Source organism: Mus musculus, chromosome 11 (genome assembly GCF_000001635.26).
Source record: "Mus musculus strain C57BL/6J chromosome 11, GRCm38.p6 C57BL/6J".
Lineage (NCBI taxonomy): Eukaryota > Metazoa > Chordata > Mammalia > Rodentia > Muridae > Mus > Mus musculus.
This window is the reverse complement of record NC_000077.6, coordinates 96,337,106-96,354,662: the sequence shown is the minus strand read 5'-3', so window position 1 is coordinate 96,354,662 and position 17,557 is coordinate 96,337,106. Positions and strand designations below refer to the sequence as shown.

The 17,557-nt window shown below is 51.0% G+C and overlaps 2 protein-coding genes and 1 long non-coding RNA gene across 14 annotated transcripts in view; 1 reads left to right on the top strand and 2 right to left on the bottom strand.

Annotated features, from left to right (window-relative positions):
- Positions 1-642: 642 nt before the first annotated feature.
- Hoxb2 (homeobox B2) lies at positions 643-3,031 on the bottom strand. 2 transcript variants are annotated; one of them, XM_006531932.4, is made up of 2 exons: positions 2,045-2,240; positions 643-1,713 (listed from the first exon to the last, which is right to left on the bottom strand). In XM_006531932.4, exons 1-2 carry the CDS (start codon positions 2,061-2,063, stop codon positions 1,034-1,036), a joined length of 699 nt encoding a protein of 232 aa, XP_006531995.1. In that variant the 5' UTR covers positions 2,064-2,240; the 3' UTR covers positions 643-1,033. The 2 variants fall into 2 exon arrangements, with proteins under 2 accessions (XP_006531995.1, NP_598793.2); NM_134032.2 differs by lacking the exon at positions 2,045-2,240 and adding an exon at positions 2,468-3,031 and having other exon boundaries at positions 647-1,713.
- Hoxb3os (homeobox B3 and homeobox B2, opposite strand) lies at positions 1,269-11,629 on the top strand. Its single transcript, NR_155303.1, has 4 exons — positions 1,269-1,603; positions 6,275-6,369; positions 7,774-7,836; positions 11,438-11,629. It is a non-coding gene; the product is annotated as a homeobox B3 and homeobox B2, opposite strand (long non-coding RNA).
- Positions 6,733-17,557, bottom strand: part of Hoxb3 (homeobox B3) — a 40,830-nt gene continuing 30,005 nt past the window's right edge. For 7 of the 11 annotated variants that reach the window (XM_006532290.4, NM_001079869.1, XM_006532289.4 and 4 more), the window contains exons 2-4: positions 13,512-13,599; positions 9,967-10,563; positions 6,733-9,117 (exon numbers count right to left, since the gene is read on the bottom strand). In XM_006532290.4, the coding sequence (XP_006532353.1) occupies positions 8,264-9,117; positions 9,967-10,414 (1,302 nt within the window). In that variant the 5' untranslated portion in view covers positions 10,415-10,563; positions 13,512-13,599 and the 3' untranslated portion in view covers positions 6,733-8,263. Of the gene's footprint in view, positions 9,118-9,966; positions 10,895-13,511; positions 13,600-13,693; positions 13,897-14,630; positions 14,704-17,557 lie in introns of those variants that run through there. The other 4 variants (XM_011248757.3, XM_006532286.4, XM_006532291.2 and 1 more) reach the window with 4 other exon arrangements.

Sequence of the window (17,557 nt, the reverse complement as noted above, 5' to 3'; positions counted from 1 at the left end):
GGCCCAGCGCCATTTTGAGCATCGTTCCTATTTCCCGCGCTCTCTGCCGCTCGCCGTGCTACTTCTGTGAGCCAAAAGCCTCTTGCCACGCCCGGGCCTCCCTTCTTCCCTACAAAATTCCTAAGCCCCATTCTAGTCCTCAAGGACCTGGAGCCCCAAGGCAGCATCGGGCGCACAGCGCAGGCCTCGGCCTAAGCTTGCAGACTCAAAGCCCGCAGGCTAGCAAACCCAAGGATTTCTCCTTCAACTCTTTTAACCCTCTGCGCAGCCTCCAAGGCTCAAAGCTGGCCTCTGAGACATTTTCTTGTACCCGCTTCTGCACCCCCCCCCCCAGAACGCTGTTTTTCCACCCACCCCACATTTATTTCCAAGCAGGGACCCAGGGAACATCTTAGCAGGACTGGAAACGGTCTGTTTGCAGATGAACCAAGCTTCCATAAACTCTTCCTGGTGTCTTGGACAAAGAAATAGTCACCAAGCAGGGCCCCTTTTGTACCACCCGGACTTTGTCAGCCTGGGAGATGGGACCATGCCTTCCCTTGGGTCGCTTGAGCCAGAGCTAAACCAACTTCAAGCGGAGAGTGGGAAAGCAAAGACTGGCCGTAGGGACTTGGCAAAAAGAGCTAGATCCCAACACAAACACTCGTTTTCATATTATAAAGACATTTATTTACGCTATGAAAATAATGTACAATAAATACTTTCCCCCTTTCCTATTATTAAACAATTTTAATAAATAATCTACAATCTAAAACTTAAAAAAGAGGAAAATAGGTCCCTCTAGTTCTTTGTAAGAAAACCCTCTCCCACTAGAGTTTAATTATTCCTGAGATTTCGTTGGAAGGAGTTTTACCAAGTGGAATTTTTTGTGTGTGGTTTTAAAAAGCGAAAAGGAGTGAATGAAACGCTAATTCGTTACTATCTGGATTTTAACAAAACGGCATAAATGTATCCACGAGTGGAGAAGGCCCGATTCCCCCCGCCCCCAACAGCCAAGGAGGACCAGACGGAAAGGACCAAAGATGGAAAACAGTTAGGGAAACTGCAAGTCGATGGCACAGAGCGTGCTGGTGAAGAAGTCCAGCTCTTCCTCGGAAAAGGGCACGGGGCTATCGAGAGAACCCTGCAGGCTGGGTGAAAGGCCTCCGGACATCTGGAGACAGGAGTCTGCAGCGAAGAAATTGAGGTCCGGTAGAAAAGGCGAATCCTGCCGCTCGGGGCAGGCGTCTTCGGGTAGGGGCTCGCTCTGCCGGCCTCCGGCTCTGAGCATTGTGCAGCCGGGGCTCGATGCGCCCACACTCTCCAGGGTGGTGGCAGGCAGCGCTGACGGCGGTGCGCCCCGGGGTCCCTGCGCGGCCTCGGCGGGGTGGAAGCAGGCTTCCCGCAGCCGGTGAGTCGCGACGTCGCCCGGGCTGACCGTGGGTTCCTCGGCTGGCTCTCCCGCGTCGTCCTGGGCGCTCGGCCCGCCTGGTTCTCCCTCGGGCGGCTCTCGATGCTGCGTCTGCCGCTTGTGTTTCATGCGTCGGTTCTGGAACCAGACTTTGACCTGCCTTTCGGTGAGGTCCAGCAAGGCAGCGATCTCGACGCGACGCGGCCGGCACAGGTACTTATTGAAGTGGAACTCCTTCTCCAGCTCCAGCAGTTGCGTGTTGGTGTAGGCCGTGCGCAGTCTGCGGGAGCCGCTGCCGCCGCATTCTGGCAATCCGGGGCCATCTGCGAGGGAAGCACCCCTATGTTATCAGAGAGGTCTCAACGCAGCCTCCGTTTAGCTGAGATCGGGAGCACCCCTTTGGCTTAAAAGACTCTCAGCAGTCCTACTCGGGCTCCCACCCCACCCCCACAGCGCTTCTTTCTGTGTCTTTGGGGTTTTTTTTAGTGCTCTTCCACGTAGGCAGACCCGGCCCGGGTCAAGTCGGTGCCTTCAGAGCCGCCCACGGGCCACGTAGGGGGCGGGGAGCAATTTCTCTTAGCTCCCAGGACCTCAGAGTCTCCCTCCCCCAAGTCCTCCCAATGGACCCCTCAATTCAGAACTTTCCAACTCAACCTGGGGAGAGAGGGATCATAGATTGTTCTTCACCCCTTTCCTTCCTAGCTTTTGAATTCCCTCTTCTTCCCTAGCTTTAGGAGAGCTAGAGGCATCGCATCTTTTCCAGGCTCCAGATTCAATCCCAGACACGCTTCATTCCTCTACACAGAAACCGGGGAAACCCTTCAATCGAATCATTTTTTTCTAAGCACATTTAAAAAAAAAAAAAAAAAAAAAGCATCCTCCCCACCCTCAATCAGCTTCCAAAATTTTCTGGGGGTGGGGAAGCTAACAGTGGCTAGGCCTGAACCCCAGCGGGATACTCTGCTTCCCTCGCCCCAGATCCGTCGACCTAGGGAACCCCACCAGGAGCCCCATCACCTCACATTCTCCCCTTCTCTTCCAACTGCCCCTCACCCCGCCCCTAATACGTTTACCCACCTGATGGTGATCCGACCTCGGAGGCCCGGACCGAGGAGGCGGCTGGAGAAGGGGATGCGGCGGATTGGCTGGGTTTCTTGGTGGATTTCTTCTCTTTCATCCAGGGGAACTCGGGGGCTGGGGGGGCAACGGGGAGTGGCGGCGGTGACCGCAGAGCAGGCCCATCTCCGGCTTGCTTTTGGCTCCCTGGTCTCTGAAGGGTGGAGGCGCCGAGCTGGAGGCTGGGGAAGGTTTGCTCCAGAGGAGGAGGAGGAGGAATTAATGTCGACTCCTTGATTGATGAAGTTTGAAATGTCTCCAAGACAGCGGGGAAGGAAGTCAGACACTCGGCGAGCGATGGCTGGCTGTTTATAAACCCAATCTCCCTCTCAAATTCAAAATTCATGGCTTTCAATGGTGGGGGAGGGGGCCTGCTGGGGGGGGCGTCAGGAGGGAGAATCAGAGGGACCCCCCTCTCCCGCCCCCCCCAGGTTTATGCAATGGAGCAATTTCGCGGGGGGGGGGAGATTTCGCTCTCTCTCTTTTTTTTTTAAATTTAGGCCTTTATAATTGTATATTGCTGATAAATACAAGCGTATGGGGACTCTCTCTATTAAACCCAGGACTCCGCCGAAATTGCAGGGAATTCATGGTCACGGGACCGGTCTCCGCCAATCGCTAGTCTAGGCCTAGTGGAAAACACAGGCATTATTTGCTTTAATTGATTCAAAAACTCCAGAGGACCACGACCTGGATACCATGAGGCTTCCTCCTCTACCCCTGTTCCTTCATCAGTACCCTACACTCTCCCTAATGGCTCTCTTTTCCCAGAAAAGCCAAAAGAACCTCTTCCTTCCCTTCAGAGACTGTGTGGTGGTGGCAAACAACCACATTTAAGGGAGAAATGGAGTGAGTTAATATGCTTTCTTTATGTGGCCCTCAGTAGCCTCTTACCCTACCACCACCTCAGCCCCCAAAAGAAAAGAAAAAAAAATCTCATTTAGGGGGAAGTGGGAGTAGAAAGAGGCTTCCATACCTTGGGGGAAATCAGAAAGGAGATGGATAAAGGACAGCACTAAACACCAGCAGCAGCGGCAGCCCACCCACCCTCAGAAAGCAGTAGTTCACACTTAAGAAATGCACAGAGCTGGCACGCAGCAGGGACATAGATTCCAGGAGCACTTTGGGACATGGGCCTACCTCCCTTGCTATGTGCCCTGGATTCTAGTCTCTGCTCAGAATTTACAAGCAGTTTCTTATGTCCACTTGCCTTCCTGTTGGGGTCATCTGTACTCACACTGTGACACCCCAACCCTGGCAATAGGAGGGTCTAAGAAGGTCTAAGGTGACAGATGTATTCACAGGCCCCCAGGTGTATCTGTGTCTCTATCCAGGGCACCAAAGTAGCCATCCACTTAACTTTCAAAGCTAAAGTCAGTGCACAGTCGCCCTCTGGACAAAGGGATTTCCCCCTCTGTATTTGCCTTTGGGCTACTTTTAAAATCCCTGGTAAGAAAACATTTCCTAAAGATGGTGGGGGAGAGGGGGCTGGGGATAATGACCACCACTGAGATTATATTCTGCTTTGGGCCTCCAGAGAGAAAAAAAAATGTAATGTATTCTATGGTGAGGCACCTATGATGGGCTCAATTTTAGAATATTGTGATTTACTAGAGGAAGGAGGCAAAAAACAACAAAAAAAAAAAAAAAAAAAAAAAAAACCAAAAACAAAAAAACCTCAGAGCCACAAGCAAATTGGTGGGAAACTAGGCCTCAAAGCTGAAAATGAAAAGTCGGCTGGGGGAAGATTTTTAAATAAGTGGGTCAGAGGGACCAAGAGGAGATGAGGCGATCAATCTTAGCCCCCTGACAGCTCCCTCCGATTGCATCAAAGAATTTGGCTCTTTGGGAAAGCAGAGGGAACAACCTAAATTGCATATCCCTTAAAAAGGCCTGAGGGAGGGGGGAGCCAAAGAGAAAGGTGATTCTGGGAGATCTAGGAAACAGATGGGAAATGGGGACAGAGGGAAGGCGCTAACTTGGGTGGAAAGTTTGCCCCGGAGAACTCCCACGGCTCTGGCCTCCCCTCCCCCTCCTCGCTCTCTGTCGCCTAGCCTAGAGGAGAAGGCTGCTTAGCAGAGAAATGGCAACTCAGCGGAGAGCTGGAACTAGAAACTTTCTGTCAGTGTAACGTCCGCGTGGGTGGTGGTGAGTATTTAAAGAAAGAAAGAAAAGAAAAAGGCAGAGAAGTTTGCCGGGAAGCGGGAGGGGGGGGGAAGGAGGGAAACCTGGAGGTGGTGGTTGCAAGGACAGAAAGAGGCAGGCTCTTGGGAAACTGCTCTTAACTAGGCCAGCGGCCAGAGAGGGTGTTGTGTACCTTAGCTAAAACAAAACAATGTATGCATATATTTTCCTGGATGGTGGTTAGCAGAGGAGAATCCAAATAGTAACTGTCTGGAAGGGAGTCCTGTACAGTAAGGCCTGGGAGAGGGCCTTCTCCCCGGCAGCATGGGCACTTCCACAAGTTTTGTAACAGGCACTCCAGCTGGCTGCAGCATCCAAGGATCTCCTAAGACAACCAGAGCCCAGACTGTCCTGTAGGAAATACAGCTCTCTAACCCTTGATGACAGATTTTATGGCCAGATTAGTGAACAGTAGAAAACTTGGGTGTTAAAGTGGGGATCCAAGAAAACCCTCCAACCCTCCCTCCCTTCCAGAGACATCCGTCCAGCCCTGTCTGCTACCTTACAGAGCAGATTTTTATCCATGTTTTTAAACAGCTTTAGACCTAGAATCTGGAAAACAGAAGGGTAGGTCCTATTTTTGTTTAGAGCCCTAGCTCCAAGCCACAATATATCAATATAGCTAGCTAAATTCTCTCTTATCTGGTTCCTCTTCAGCTAGATAAATAAGCAATCCACCCTTCCCCTCACAGTCAAACATGACCCTTCTCATAGTTATATCATTCAGAAATGGTATTCAGGGAAGAGGAAGAGAAAAGGAAAGACAGACCCTTGAGCGTTATTTGATCCCAATCAAACATTGCACGCTCCTCTGCCTTTAATTTATAGCCTGGCCCAATGCTAAATTGCTTGCTGCCCAGATGAGCCAAGTCCAGTTAAAAAAATTCTACTTGGTGGGGAGGGGGCGTATTATTCAGGTTGTTTTTTTATTGTTATTTATTGTTGCATAAAGACTGTAATTACTAACCTTGGACTGCCAGGATACAACATAAAAATGAAAATCAGCCCTCGCTTTAAGGCTGAGGGCCTGGAAAGATTCTTATATCCCCACCCCCCCCACCCCGTATCACCACTACCACCAAATATATGCTCCTAATTAAGCAATGCGGGTTCATCGCTTACAATTAGAATTATGTAACTCTTCAGCGGGCAGCCATCGCTTCTCTTTCAACGAATTAGCTCCATATTTCAGCCTCCCCTGTCTCCTCGCTCTTGCTCTTATCATCGGATACCGCTATGCGGTGGTGACATTTCATCTTTGACAGACCCTCTCCATCCTCGCTCCAATGTGATAAAACTTTTATGGAACCAGGACTAAGAAATGAAGTTTTCCCAAGCATCGTGGAAACAGAGCCTCACGTTAGCCTGGGGACCATTTTATTTAAGCTTGGTTTCTACAGCTTCCTCTCGCCCCCTTCTCTTCCTTGGCAGGAGAAATCTAACCAGTCCTCCTCTTCCTCTGCCCTGGGCTTCATTTAATGATTAGATTTCGCTTTAGTTTTAAGGCTTGACCTGAGAAGTCTAGGCCTCGGCTTGTTGTCCCCCCCCCCCAAGATTAATCATTTTCCTTTGTTTTCATTTTAGACCCAATGATGGTTGGGCTTCGGGTCACGTGACAGCCTCATTGTAGCTCCGGAAGAGAACGTGAAGTTTAGGTTGCCTGGAAGAAGCAGTAATAAGCTAGGTTTGGGGTTGCCTGGATGTAAACAGAGGGGGTGCCTGGAGGTGCTGGTCAAAGGGACAAAAGAGGCCAGTGACTAAGAAAAACAGACAGGCAAAGAGCAGACTTAGCCCAAGATTCCCTCCCCTCCCTCCCGCCCCCCAAGCTTGTTGCTTAAACCTTAGCTGAAGAACTTGGCAGAATGGTCCAGACTGGTACAAATGTCAAAAACTGAGTTGAAAGCAGGAAACACTAGGAAGGGGAGACAGCGACCTGAGCAGTGAGCAAAGAGCCTGGGGAGTGTCACCAATGCCCTCCTGCTAGGGGACATTTGGCCACTAGAGCCTTTTTCTGCACCCTGAACTGGACCACCATGACAAGATAAAATTAATAACAGAAAGTTTATTCAAGAATTGTTTTGACAGACAACTCTTTTAACTAAGGGGGAAAAAAATAACTACGGAAGAACAAAGAAAGTTCCAAGAGAGAATTAACTTCTTATCTCTACAAATTCGGGACTATACAGTGACATTTAGGAGCTGAGTTCATGCCTTTTAGAACTAATTACAATTCCTCATATGTACGAGTTTAACATAAATCTACAGCTCTTGTCTAGAATACAATAAAAACTAAAATAGCTGGTTTTACATGACAGGAAACACAACAACCTTTATAACAAGTAAATACTAAAAAAGTACATTTTTCTTTTTTTTTTTTGTCCCTCATATAAATACATAATGTAGGGGGATAAATAATACAAAAAAGAAAATATTTTAACAGGCTATAACCAATAAATATATATGAAAATGTTCACTAGAACACACGCTTTTTGAGCGAAGCTGGACTTTCTGCAGGCCCAGACATCTCTCACAGTTGTTTTTTTTTTTTTTAATATCCATTAAAATGTAAACTCCAAGTGCAACAAGACTGTCCTGTCAGGAACTGGAGCAAGGTCCACAGGTCCAGCTGCAGCACCTGCCAGGACAGACAGTTTGTTCAAATATACCCTGTTTTCACGTTAAGTCAAGAGAAGAACAGAAGTAAAAAGAAAGTGGAGGGAGTGGGATGGGGTGGGAGCTGAGAGACTGGAGAATGGGCAAGCCTCCAGTCCTGACAACTTGCCTGCCTTAGCCTCTTAACTTTTCTTTAAAAGAAAAAAAATATATATTTATTTATATTATAGGCAGCTCTGACTTTCAGGATATCTTACCATCCCTGAGCCCTCTGAAAATTGTAATCAATAGGGGTGGGGTGTAGATATGAATGTCCTTAGAGCAGAAAACCAACCGTAGGGCCATAGTAAATGATAGATATAGTAAGAAGCCTAACAGATGGGGGATGGGGGGAGTTGAAGCTTCAGGGAAGTAGGAGAGAAACATACTTTGTGCCCTTCGATTTAAATGTATTTTCTTATTTTTCACAGGGAGACTGAAAGGGAGAACAAAAAAAATCAAGATTTTGGGGAAATTACCCACAGAGATGCAAGGTAAGTTGATTGCTTGCTGATAGCCAAGCCATTAAGTGTTGAATGTGCTTCTCTGCCCTGCTTGCCTGTCTTGGCTCCCTCTACCCGACTCCACGTCACCTCTCCAATCTGAAATTCCCACTTGGTAGTGCTGGAACCCTGGGAACCCTGGGATTGATGTGGTCCCGTCTCCAACCTGCTGTGGATTCCTTTCCAAGGGTTGTTGGCAGACAGATGGAACCAGGCATGGAGGACTTAAAAGACAGCCCCTGGGGGCGGGGAGGGGGCCTGGGAGCTGGGAAGGCACCCCAGGCCTGTTCTGTTTCTGGAAACCTGGCGACAACCCCATCCCACACCTCTTTCAGGACTCTAAACCGCGCCCATCCCCCAAGTCCGCCGTCTCCCTGGCCCTTAACCTCACCCCTCCCTCCCCAGCCCGCCCCTCCCATCACAGGTGTGTCAGTTTGGGCGCTTCTTGGATTCTACCCTGAGGCGGTGCGTGGTGAGAGGAGAGGTCTGTGTACGTGGGGTGAGGGTCACAGGGTCCATGATGCTGGTTGGGGCCCATAGGGGCCGCCCCGTTGTAGTCCAGGTTCCCCGAGGGGTGGTGGGAAAGGTGATTGAGGCCGTAGAGGGAGGGGCCGGCAGGGGGCGGCAGCGGATCCGCGTAGCCACCCCCGCCCACATACACCGGACTGCCCTGCATGGTGGGCGTCCCGTAGGCGCCCCCGTTAGCTTGGAGGACGTGGGGCTCATACTCCGACGCCGGGGTCGGGGGGTACTTCTGTGGGGCGCCGCAACCCTTAAGAGGGGGCTGGTAGTTGGAAGGCAGCGCGTAGGCATTCTGGTGGCCTTTGCCGAAAGCTGGTGGGGACGGGCTGTCGTAGCTGGGGGTCATGGAGTGTAAGGCGTTCATGAAGCCGGCCGTGGACTGCATGGGCTGCGGGGGGCTTCCGGCCGGAGAGGGACCCCCAGAGGACGAGGCCAGCCCCTTGGCCTTCTGGTCTTTCTTGTACTTCATGCGACGGTTCTGGAACCAGATCTTGATCTGGCGCTCGCTGAGGTTCAGCAGATTGGCCATCTCGACCCGGCGCGGCCGGCACAAATAACGGTTGAAGTGGAACTCCTTCTCCAGCTCCACCAGCTGCGCGCTTGTGTACGCCGTGCGCGCCCGCTTGGACGCGGCCGACCCCGGGGGGCTCTTGTCCCCTCCCCCGCCGCCGCCGCCGCCCCCGCCGCTGCTGCCGCCGCCACCGCCGCCGCCGCCGCCACCACCGCCGCCGCCACCACCACAACCTTCTGCTGGACCCGAGGGGGGAGGGGTGGGAAGGGGAGAAAATGAAATAAAAGATAATTACTGAACACGCCGAAATTGAATGCATCGTTTCTTAATAAATCCAGGCCTGGACTCGGAGGCCCCGCTGCCCTCCCCTTCGCGTCCCCACCTCCTCTACACCACCACCCCCCCCCTTCCTACCTCCCGTCGCATTAGCGGACACTCTATAATAGTGGCATTTATTAAGAGACCTGTTCTCCTTTCACGGCCCCAGCTTATGAAAATTTGATCATGTCAAACAGACAGAGCTGCGTGGCCATTTATTTAGGGCTAGGATTTTGCGTGTGCGCGCACCCTCCCCGTATATCCAAATCCAAGTCTGAGGTGATTCCTCCCTTCTGTCCGCCCTCTTTACAAGACAAGTGACTGAGAACACCTTGGGAGGGGGGCGGGGGGGGGGAGACTGGACACTGGTGGGCAGGGCCTGGATGTGTGGCACATAGAGGCTCGGGTGGCTGCAGGCCGGGACCCCAGGCTGCCTGAGCGATGGTGATTAATACCTACAATAATCATACTTAATAATAATCTATCCTTGATGACTCTGTGCCTCCAGGCGGTGCGGCCTTGGGAAGGGCTGTAAAGCCAACCATCCCACCTCCTGGAAACTCTTGGAAGCCCAGATGGAGGATGGTTGGATGGACTGGGTGTTGGTCAGGTCAGAGGTCATCAGGTAGTGAGAGGTAGCTAAAAAGCACTAGGCAGCCATCTAATATTGTCTCCAGGCCGCCTTGTGGGCGCCTTGGGGTCGGATGCTATAATAACAGTGAAATTCCTGGGTTGGACAAAAGCTGACTAGGAAGGCAGAGAGCTGGTACCTGTGCCGGGGGAGCTGTTTTTCAGCTTGGACGTTTGCCTCGACTCTTTCATCCAGGGGAATATCTGTTTGGTGAGGGTGGAGTTGGAGCCGGCACCGCACTTGGGGGGGCCGCTTTTGCTGGGCCCACCCCCGTTATTGCTGTTGCTAGTGGTACTGGTAGGTGCGGCGCTGGGTGGGGGTGAGCCCGGAGGTGCGGGCAGGGGCTCTGGGGCCAGGCCTGGCCTCATGCAGCTGCCATTGAGCTCCTTGCTCTTGGCATGTGGGGCGGCGTTGCCCAGGGACTGCAGAGAACACGCTGAGCGCTGGTAGTCACCCTCCAGGTGCGTGGCGGCCTGAAAGGGGGGCTGGGGAGGCCCGTCGTAGCCGAAACCATTGCTGCCAGGGTACGAGGAGTAGCCTCCGAAGAGCGCAGCTGCGGTGTTGTCGTAGTAGGTGGCTTTCTGCATCGCTGGGCGAGGCCCGGGCAGTGGGTGGCAACTTGCAAGGGCCTGATACCCTCACGACCGGACATTGGCACCCCTGGGGGTCACGTGACACGCCGGACCCCCCTCCCCTTTCTGCCCCCCTCCTCTCGGGTCTGTTCCAAGCGGCTGACCTGCGGGGCGAGAGAAGAGACAGAGGGGAGAAGAGGACTGGGCCTCGAATCCATCTTAGGAACTAAAAAGGGAACTGACATCAATAGTTTTTTTTTTTTCTTCTTCTCCCCTCGCCAGTATCTCTGCAGCAGACGCTGAGACCAAGTATCTAACCTGACTTGGATGCTTCACACTTCAACTTTAATTTTAACGGGAAAAAGAAAACATCCATTTTCATTTCCATTTTTTTTTAAAACAAAATCAAGACTGTACTCCTTCGAGGACCGCTTAGGAATAGAACACCACTGCTTCGTGGACCATTGCCCCTCTCTCTGGCACCCCGAAATAACCAACCCCTGGCCTCTTCTACAATTTTTCCTTAACCTCCCCCACCCCCGCAACTCCCCAACCCTGGGATGGGGCAATCCCAGGGAGAGGGCACTATTAGACTCTAAAGTAGAAGCATCCCAGAGGTCCTCCTTCCCTTAGGGAGGCCTCTCTGCTTCCAGTCTTTCTTCCTTCCATATCTTTCCACCTAAGCAAAGTCTAGCCTGGAACTTGCAGATCTTAGACCCAAGCCAGAATGAAAAGCAAATTCATCTGGGACTCTTCCCTCCAAGATCATAGCAGCCTAAGGCAGAAAACTCCTGAAGATTTTTAACCCCAGAGGCAGTGGAACCAAGTTCCATCCATCTATGTCCCATCTGAAGGTACCATCACCTCCAGTCTTGACTCAGGCAGGCCTGGGACCTAGCAGCCAGAGGCCCCTGTGGAGCGTCCAAATGGACCATGCTTGTTTAGATTTCCCAGGCAAGACCAGTTGGTGCTATGACCATTTGGCTTGGGTTTTCCCCACCCCCAATCCATAACAATCTGTTTTCTTTTATTTCTCAGGGAAAAAGAAAAAGGAAAAGGAAAAACTGTGCATCTGCTGGAATCTCTTTTCTACTGAGATGGGGGAAATTATCCAGGATGAGAAAGACTCACAAAACAATTTGAACACTATTCTTCTCTGGATTCAAAGGGGAGGCTGTTTACTGAGGTTCCCAACAGCAAAAAATAAAATAAAATAAAATTATGGTCACTATTCTAACACAGTCTTTTTAAAGTGCACCCGAAAAATAAAGCTGGACCGTGTCAGGAGGTTTTGTATTTGTTCTGAGATTTCTGACTCTTTCTCTGTCCTCTCCAGTCCTCTTATGGGTACTTCCCTAAAACCTCCAGTCTGATCCTCTCTGTGTCATGTGCTTTGAGCAAAACTTAAACTATCATTCAGCCCAGCTGGTCAACTCCAAAGAAAACGTGGTAAAAATAAAATGCAAAAAAAACTTCAGGTGGGGTGAACCCCTCCCACACGCAAACGCTGCCCTTATGACACAGATCCCTGTACTTAAAGGGGAGATGATGTAGCCCTGAGTTCCAATTGGTTTCTGGGAAATTTTTGTTTCTGGAAATACACACGGGTGTGCAAAAGCAGCAGGTCCTTCCAGGGAGGACTGGAGTTCAATTGACCAGGCTGACCCAATCCCTTTATTATTATTACCATTAGCCTCTGATGATTTAACCAAAATTAGCTTCGGAGCAGCCCTGGCTGAAAGGGAGAATTAATTAACCGACATCAGTTGAGTTTGTTATTAATAGATAGAGAAGAGAATGAAATAAAAACCTTGGAGGGGGTTAGCTGGCTGATCCCTGGCTTTATTTAGTCTAAATGATTGTTACAGCAATAATGATGATAGTGATAACAACAACAACAACAACAACAACAACAACAAATAAAAGCCCAGCATTTGACTAGACGCCTGGGGCCGAAATTTCTGTCGCTCCCCCAGCAATAAGCCCGAAACGAAACCATCGCAGGACAGAGGCCAGGCGAGTGTGGGAAGCGAAGGAGCCAGAGACGTGATAGGAAAGAATGGAGACTCCTCTGGCGGTGAGACAAGGCCAGGAAGGTTTGTGGATTCGGAGAGCCTCCAGCTGCCGCTGCTGGCGGACTGTCTGCGGCGGCGGTGGCCGGCCGGCGAGGAGTTACCGACCTCCTGCTCAGGCTCAAGGAGGCGAGGAGAAACTGATCGGGACGCCGAACTGGTTAGCGGCGGCAGGTTCCAAGCTCACCAGGCCGGGCCGGGGCCGAGCTCCACGGCAGCAAGTTTGGCGCAGGAGGTAACCGAATTAAAAGGCGCCTTAGCAACTCTGCTCCGGGACTTTGCCTAACAGGGCTCCAGGCTGGAGGGCGCAGAGGCCTGGCTCAATGGGACAGTGAGGAACCCGAAGGTGCCCTGAGGATCTGAAATCTGGGATCCAGAAGAGGGGGTGGGGAGCAGCTCTACCCAGCCAAACAAGTCTATTTCCCTTGCCTCCATGTTGGAAAAATTCAGGCTCCATACGGCTTCTCGGAAGGGTGGGATGGAGACAGTGGCTCTGGGCTTACCCTCTGGGTCTCGCTAGAGAAGGGAGGCAAGCCCCCCTCCAGAACCCCACCTTTCCAGGCACACTCCTGAGAGAGCCGAAAAGGGTAACAATAGCTGGAGAAACCCCAGGAGAGAGGATAGGCCATCTTCCAAGACTTTAAAAAAAATAACGAAAGGAAGAAAAAAAATAAAAGGATAAGAAAGGGAAAGAGGAAGATTTGGCTCTTCTTAGCAAACGGGGGAGAGGGGATTCAGCCCTGGATCTGGCTGCTAGCAGAGAAGAGAGAGGAAAAGGAGAAAAGCGGAAAGGGAGAGAGAGAGAGGGAGGGAGGGAGGGAGGGGGAGAGAGAGAGGGAGAGAGGGAGAGAGAGAGAGAGAGAGAGAGAGAGAGAGAGAGAGAGAGAGAGAGAGAGAGAGAGAGAGTCAGTCGCTGCGTGGAAGGAAGCTTAAAGCTTGTGAACTCTTCTTGAACCGAGATTGGAGTCATATGGGCCATAAATCATTGAGACATACTCTCCGCCATTCACAAACTGATAGCCTATTTCAGTCCAGCTTACCTTAGCCACCGACGAGGGGAGAACAGGCAGACATAATATATATTCACATCGAGCCCCAGCGCGAGCGGCAGGCGAGAAATCTCCCCTCCTTGAAGGCAAAGGAAAAAAAGACCACTGTTTAAAGCTGCGTCGCCCCCCCCCCTCCCCAAAGCCACCCCGGCTAGGGAGCCCGAGGGGCAGACCGGCCAGAGGAGCCGCGCGGCGTCCGCTTCAATTCACTCGGCTTTAGAGCGGGGGGTGCGCAGGAGGGAGGGGTAGGGGAGCGGGGGGGAGAAAATAGCAGACCGAAAGGTGCTGGGCGGCTCGGCTCGCCGAGAATCCGGCTCCGGGCTCCAGCTCGGCCAAGCCGCCACAGTGTGGTTGCCCTATAAGACTGGTACGCCCTACTCTCCGTAACAATGGCCTCTGCTTTTGCACAGGGAAAAAACCACACACACACACACACACACACACACACACACGCTCGCCCCCCCCCCCACGTCTCCCCTTTAGCCAGCATAGATGCCTGATAAGGAGGGAAGGTGATTGTGGTGATGAGAGATGGGGGGCGCCCCCCCCAAATAACAGTGTGAAGCAAAGAAAGTAGAAGGTGTTCTTGTCTTGTTTTGTTTTTTTAAACAGGAAAATTTTTTACATTGAGATGGGGAAGAAGAGAACAGCAAAATGCAAAGAAAGCTGGTGGAGTTTACATAGTGCCCCCACCGTATTCAGGACCCCCCCCCATTGGACCATTATGCTAATTCGAGAAATGGCCTCTGGAGACCTAGCCAGAAGCTGGCTTGACTGGGCCAGGGGTGCTGGGTGTCTCTCCTGCTCACTCACAGGAGGCCCACGGAGACGTCTTCTTTTTTTTTTAAGGTAGACACTCCTGGTGGTTGAGTCCCTGATCTCAGTCCCTGATTCTTCTCTCCTCCCCACCCCCTATCCCCTAGTCTCTAATGGGGGAGGGGGGACAAAGCCAGACTTTTTCACACACACACACACACACACACACACACACACACACCCCTTTTGAGAACAGACAACTAGCGGTGAGGGATGATTAAAAAACCCAGAACATCTTGCAGGGGGAGTGGGGTTGGAGAGAGGGTGACAGAAGGAAGGACCCTGTGGTTTTACCAGAGCTCCAGACAGCCGGTCAGGAGAAGGGCTCTAGGAACTTCAATGGGTCCTTTCTGTTAAGATTCTCACCTCAGGACGGGCAGAAGGGGCTAAGGGGTGAAAAGGACATTTGTATTCCGGGAGAAGATGAGAACTCCAGACCGGCTTCATTTTGAATGTACTGGCAGACAGGAGGATGACCATCACTACTCAGATCCAATCTGTCTCTCCACCATCACCACCACCACCACCACCACCACCACCGTGCTCTGCTCGGCAAGACTCATGACTCTTGGCCCAAGTGAAGGAGCTACAAAAGCTGAAAGTTTTCTTAGAGTGTGTTTGAACAGGGCAGGCAAAAGCAAGTAGGAGGCCTGTAGGAGGAAGACAGGAGCCAAGAATGTAGGTGTCTGCAAATTTGGGCCAGGGGGTGGGGAAAGAGCCATTGGCAGTAGAGGCAAGAAGACAAAAAGAGCCCAGGCCATTTCTACAGGCTGGAGTGCCTGCCTGCTGCCTAACTGCTGACTTAGGGGGATGACACAGAAGGCAGCCGGTATCTCTTTTTCTACACGGAAACTGTTTTTTTCTACACGGAAACTGGTTCTCTTAACTTTGTAAAGACAGATCCCCGCCAGGAGCCTGTGCTTTTCTGATTAGGGCACTTGTTCTTTACCTTCTCCCATCTGGATACACCAGGACAGGCATGGGACAGGAAACAAAGGTGAGAGAGCACCAGCTATTGTCTCCCTTCCAGAAAGGATGCCATGGTCTCTCATGAGCAATAGCTCTCTTACCTCCCTCCTCCCTCAAGGCTCTTCTTTAGGGGTGGTAAAGGGTCAATCAACCCTTGGCTTAGGGCCCCACTGTCTCTAAGCCCAACAAATCAGGCCAAATGGGCTGGAGCAACTGCTTTCTCTGGGGCCCTGTTATACAGAAGGAACCTGTGGTCTTTCTCTACCCTTCAGCAACAGGAGTCACATGCAGAGCCCTAGATGGGATACCTGGGATCCTACTGCCTCCCCAGAGCTGGTGGCTTGAGGAAGGTGGGAGTTGAGAGGGTAAGTAGAGAAAGCAAGCCGGAGTCAATTTGCTGTGTTTATTAGTAGTATCAAGAAAAATATTAATGAAGTATTGGGGCTCAAGCCAAGAGCCTCTGAGTACTTGTCCAGCAACTGTGATATGAGATCTACAGGGTTAGATGCCAAAGAACCTGAGGTCTGGTGGGTCAGCAGCTCAGGCCAGGGAAACTTCCAGAGACTTCAGGAAATTTAAATCACAGACGATCTCCTCTACTTCCCATAAATAAAGAGATTTTTTTTTTTAATGTACTTCAGACTCTTCAACTCCTCTAAAAGCTATCACCACTGGCTAGGGATGGTTGCTGTGGAATTGAGAAGAAACCTGGTCACCTTTGGGACTGCACAGCTCTGCCTAAAGGGATAACAAAAGAGCCTACGTGTCACCTAGCCAATGCTGCCGGCAACAACAGTGGCCTGGATTGCACTGATTGCACTGGGGTGGTGGGAAAGAGTATGGAGGAAGAAAAAAAAACCCTCTCTTTCCAAGCCTTCTTCACCCCTGGTGGTCCCAGAAAGAAGGGCATCCAGGGATGGGAACAAAAGGGCAATCTAGGAGCCAGGGAAAAAATTTTAGAGGAGATGCACCTCTGAATGTGGTAGAAGTTGAATCCAAGATACTTGTTTGGTTTCTTTATCTTTCCCCTGTCCCCGGGGCCACAGGGAGCGGCCCGACATGAAGCTGGGAGGTGACAGAGGGACAGAGGCATCTATGGGTGCTGAGAGGGTTTGTTCTGTTCAGAAAGGTGGTAGTGGCTTAAGAGTCTTTGTAAATTGAAGAGAACAAAGGCTGGATGCCAGAGCTGGAGTGAGGAGCTTGGGGCAGAGGACTTCCCGAAGGATCTGAAGATAGCCTCTGTGGACTGACAAGAGACAGGGGGATAGACTAGACGCCATGATTTAGGGGTAGTTTGAGATGGGCAAATGGGAAACAGCTTTCTCTGGGATTCAGAGAACTTGGTAACTTTGTGGGAAGGTGGAAGGGCAAGAAGAGGGAAAGTGCAGAGAATGAGACAAACAGCCAGTGTGTGCTGATAGAGGCAAAAACTTATCTGTGTAAAAAGAAAAAAAAATGGGAGAGAGCATCCCTCTTCACAAGCATCCTTTCTGTCTTTGTAGAGACAGGGTAGTAGCTCTGCACTCTCTTCCACAACTGCTGCTAGGTACTCAGCATCGGGAGAGTAGGAGTTTTGTAAGCAATCTTTGAGTGGCGGGGACCTGATGACTGCCACCCTTGTGAATCTCAGTATGATCATCCTTACCCACCCCACAAAGAAATTCCACAAAGAACAAAAAAATTATCTCAATAAGGGAAAACACTGCTGGCTTCTTTAAAACCAACTTCTGTCCTCAGTCTTCTGGTGACCAGGGATCCCATTCTGATCTCAGGCAAGCAGGAAACTCCTCTGGCCCTGCTGGAGCTGCGGCTACAATTTAGCAATTTGCTTCTTGCTTGCCCTTGTCCCCGTTCCCTGTCCCATGCTCTTTTCTAGCTTGGCGGTCCAGTCCAACTTTGTGAATACTTTAAAGTTGAAGCTAATCTCCATCTCCTCTTAAATATTAATGAAGATTTTAAAGCTTTAGGTTTGTAAACGGAGGAAGGAGGAAGGTGTTGTTAATGAAGATGGCTTTGTAGAGTAGACATGTGTTTCCCTTGTCCCTGACTCTCTCAAAATGCTCGAGTGGGAAGGAACAAAGAAACATGGGAAGGAGATCTGAGCGCTTTCCCCAAGGCCAGTGTAGACGCAGCTGATGATAACTCGGAGGGGAGGGGGTGGGAGAAAGCCTGACCCAATGAGCAAAGAAAAGAAAATCCAGGCTCTATCCCACCCCGCCTCAGACTAGGAATGAGTAAGAAAGAAAGAACAC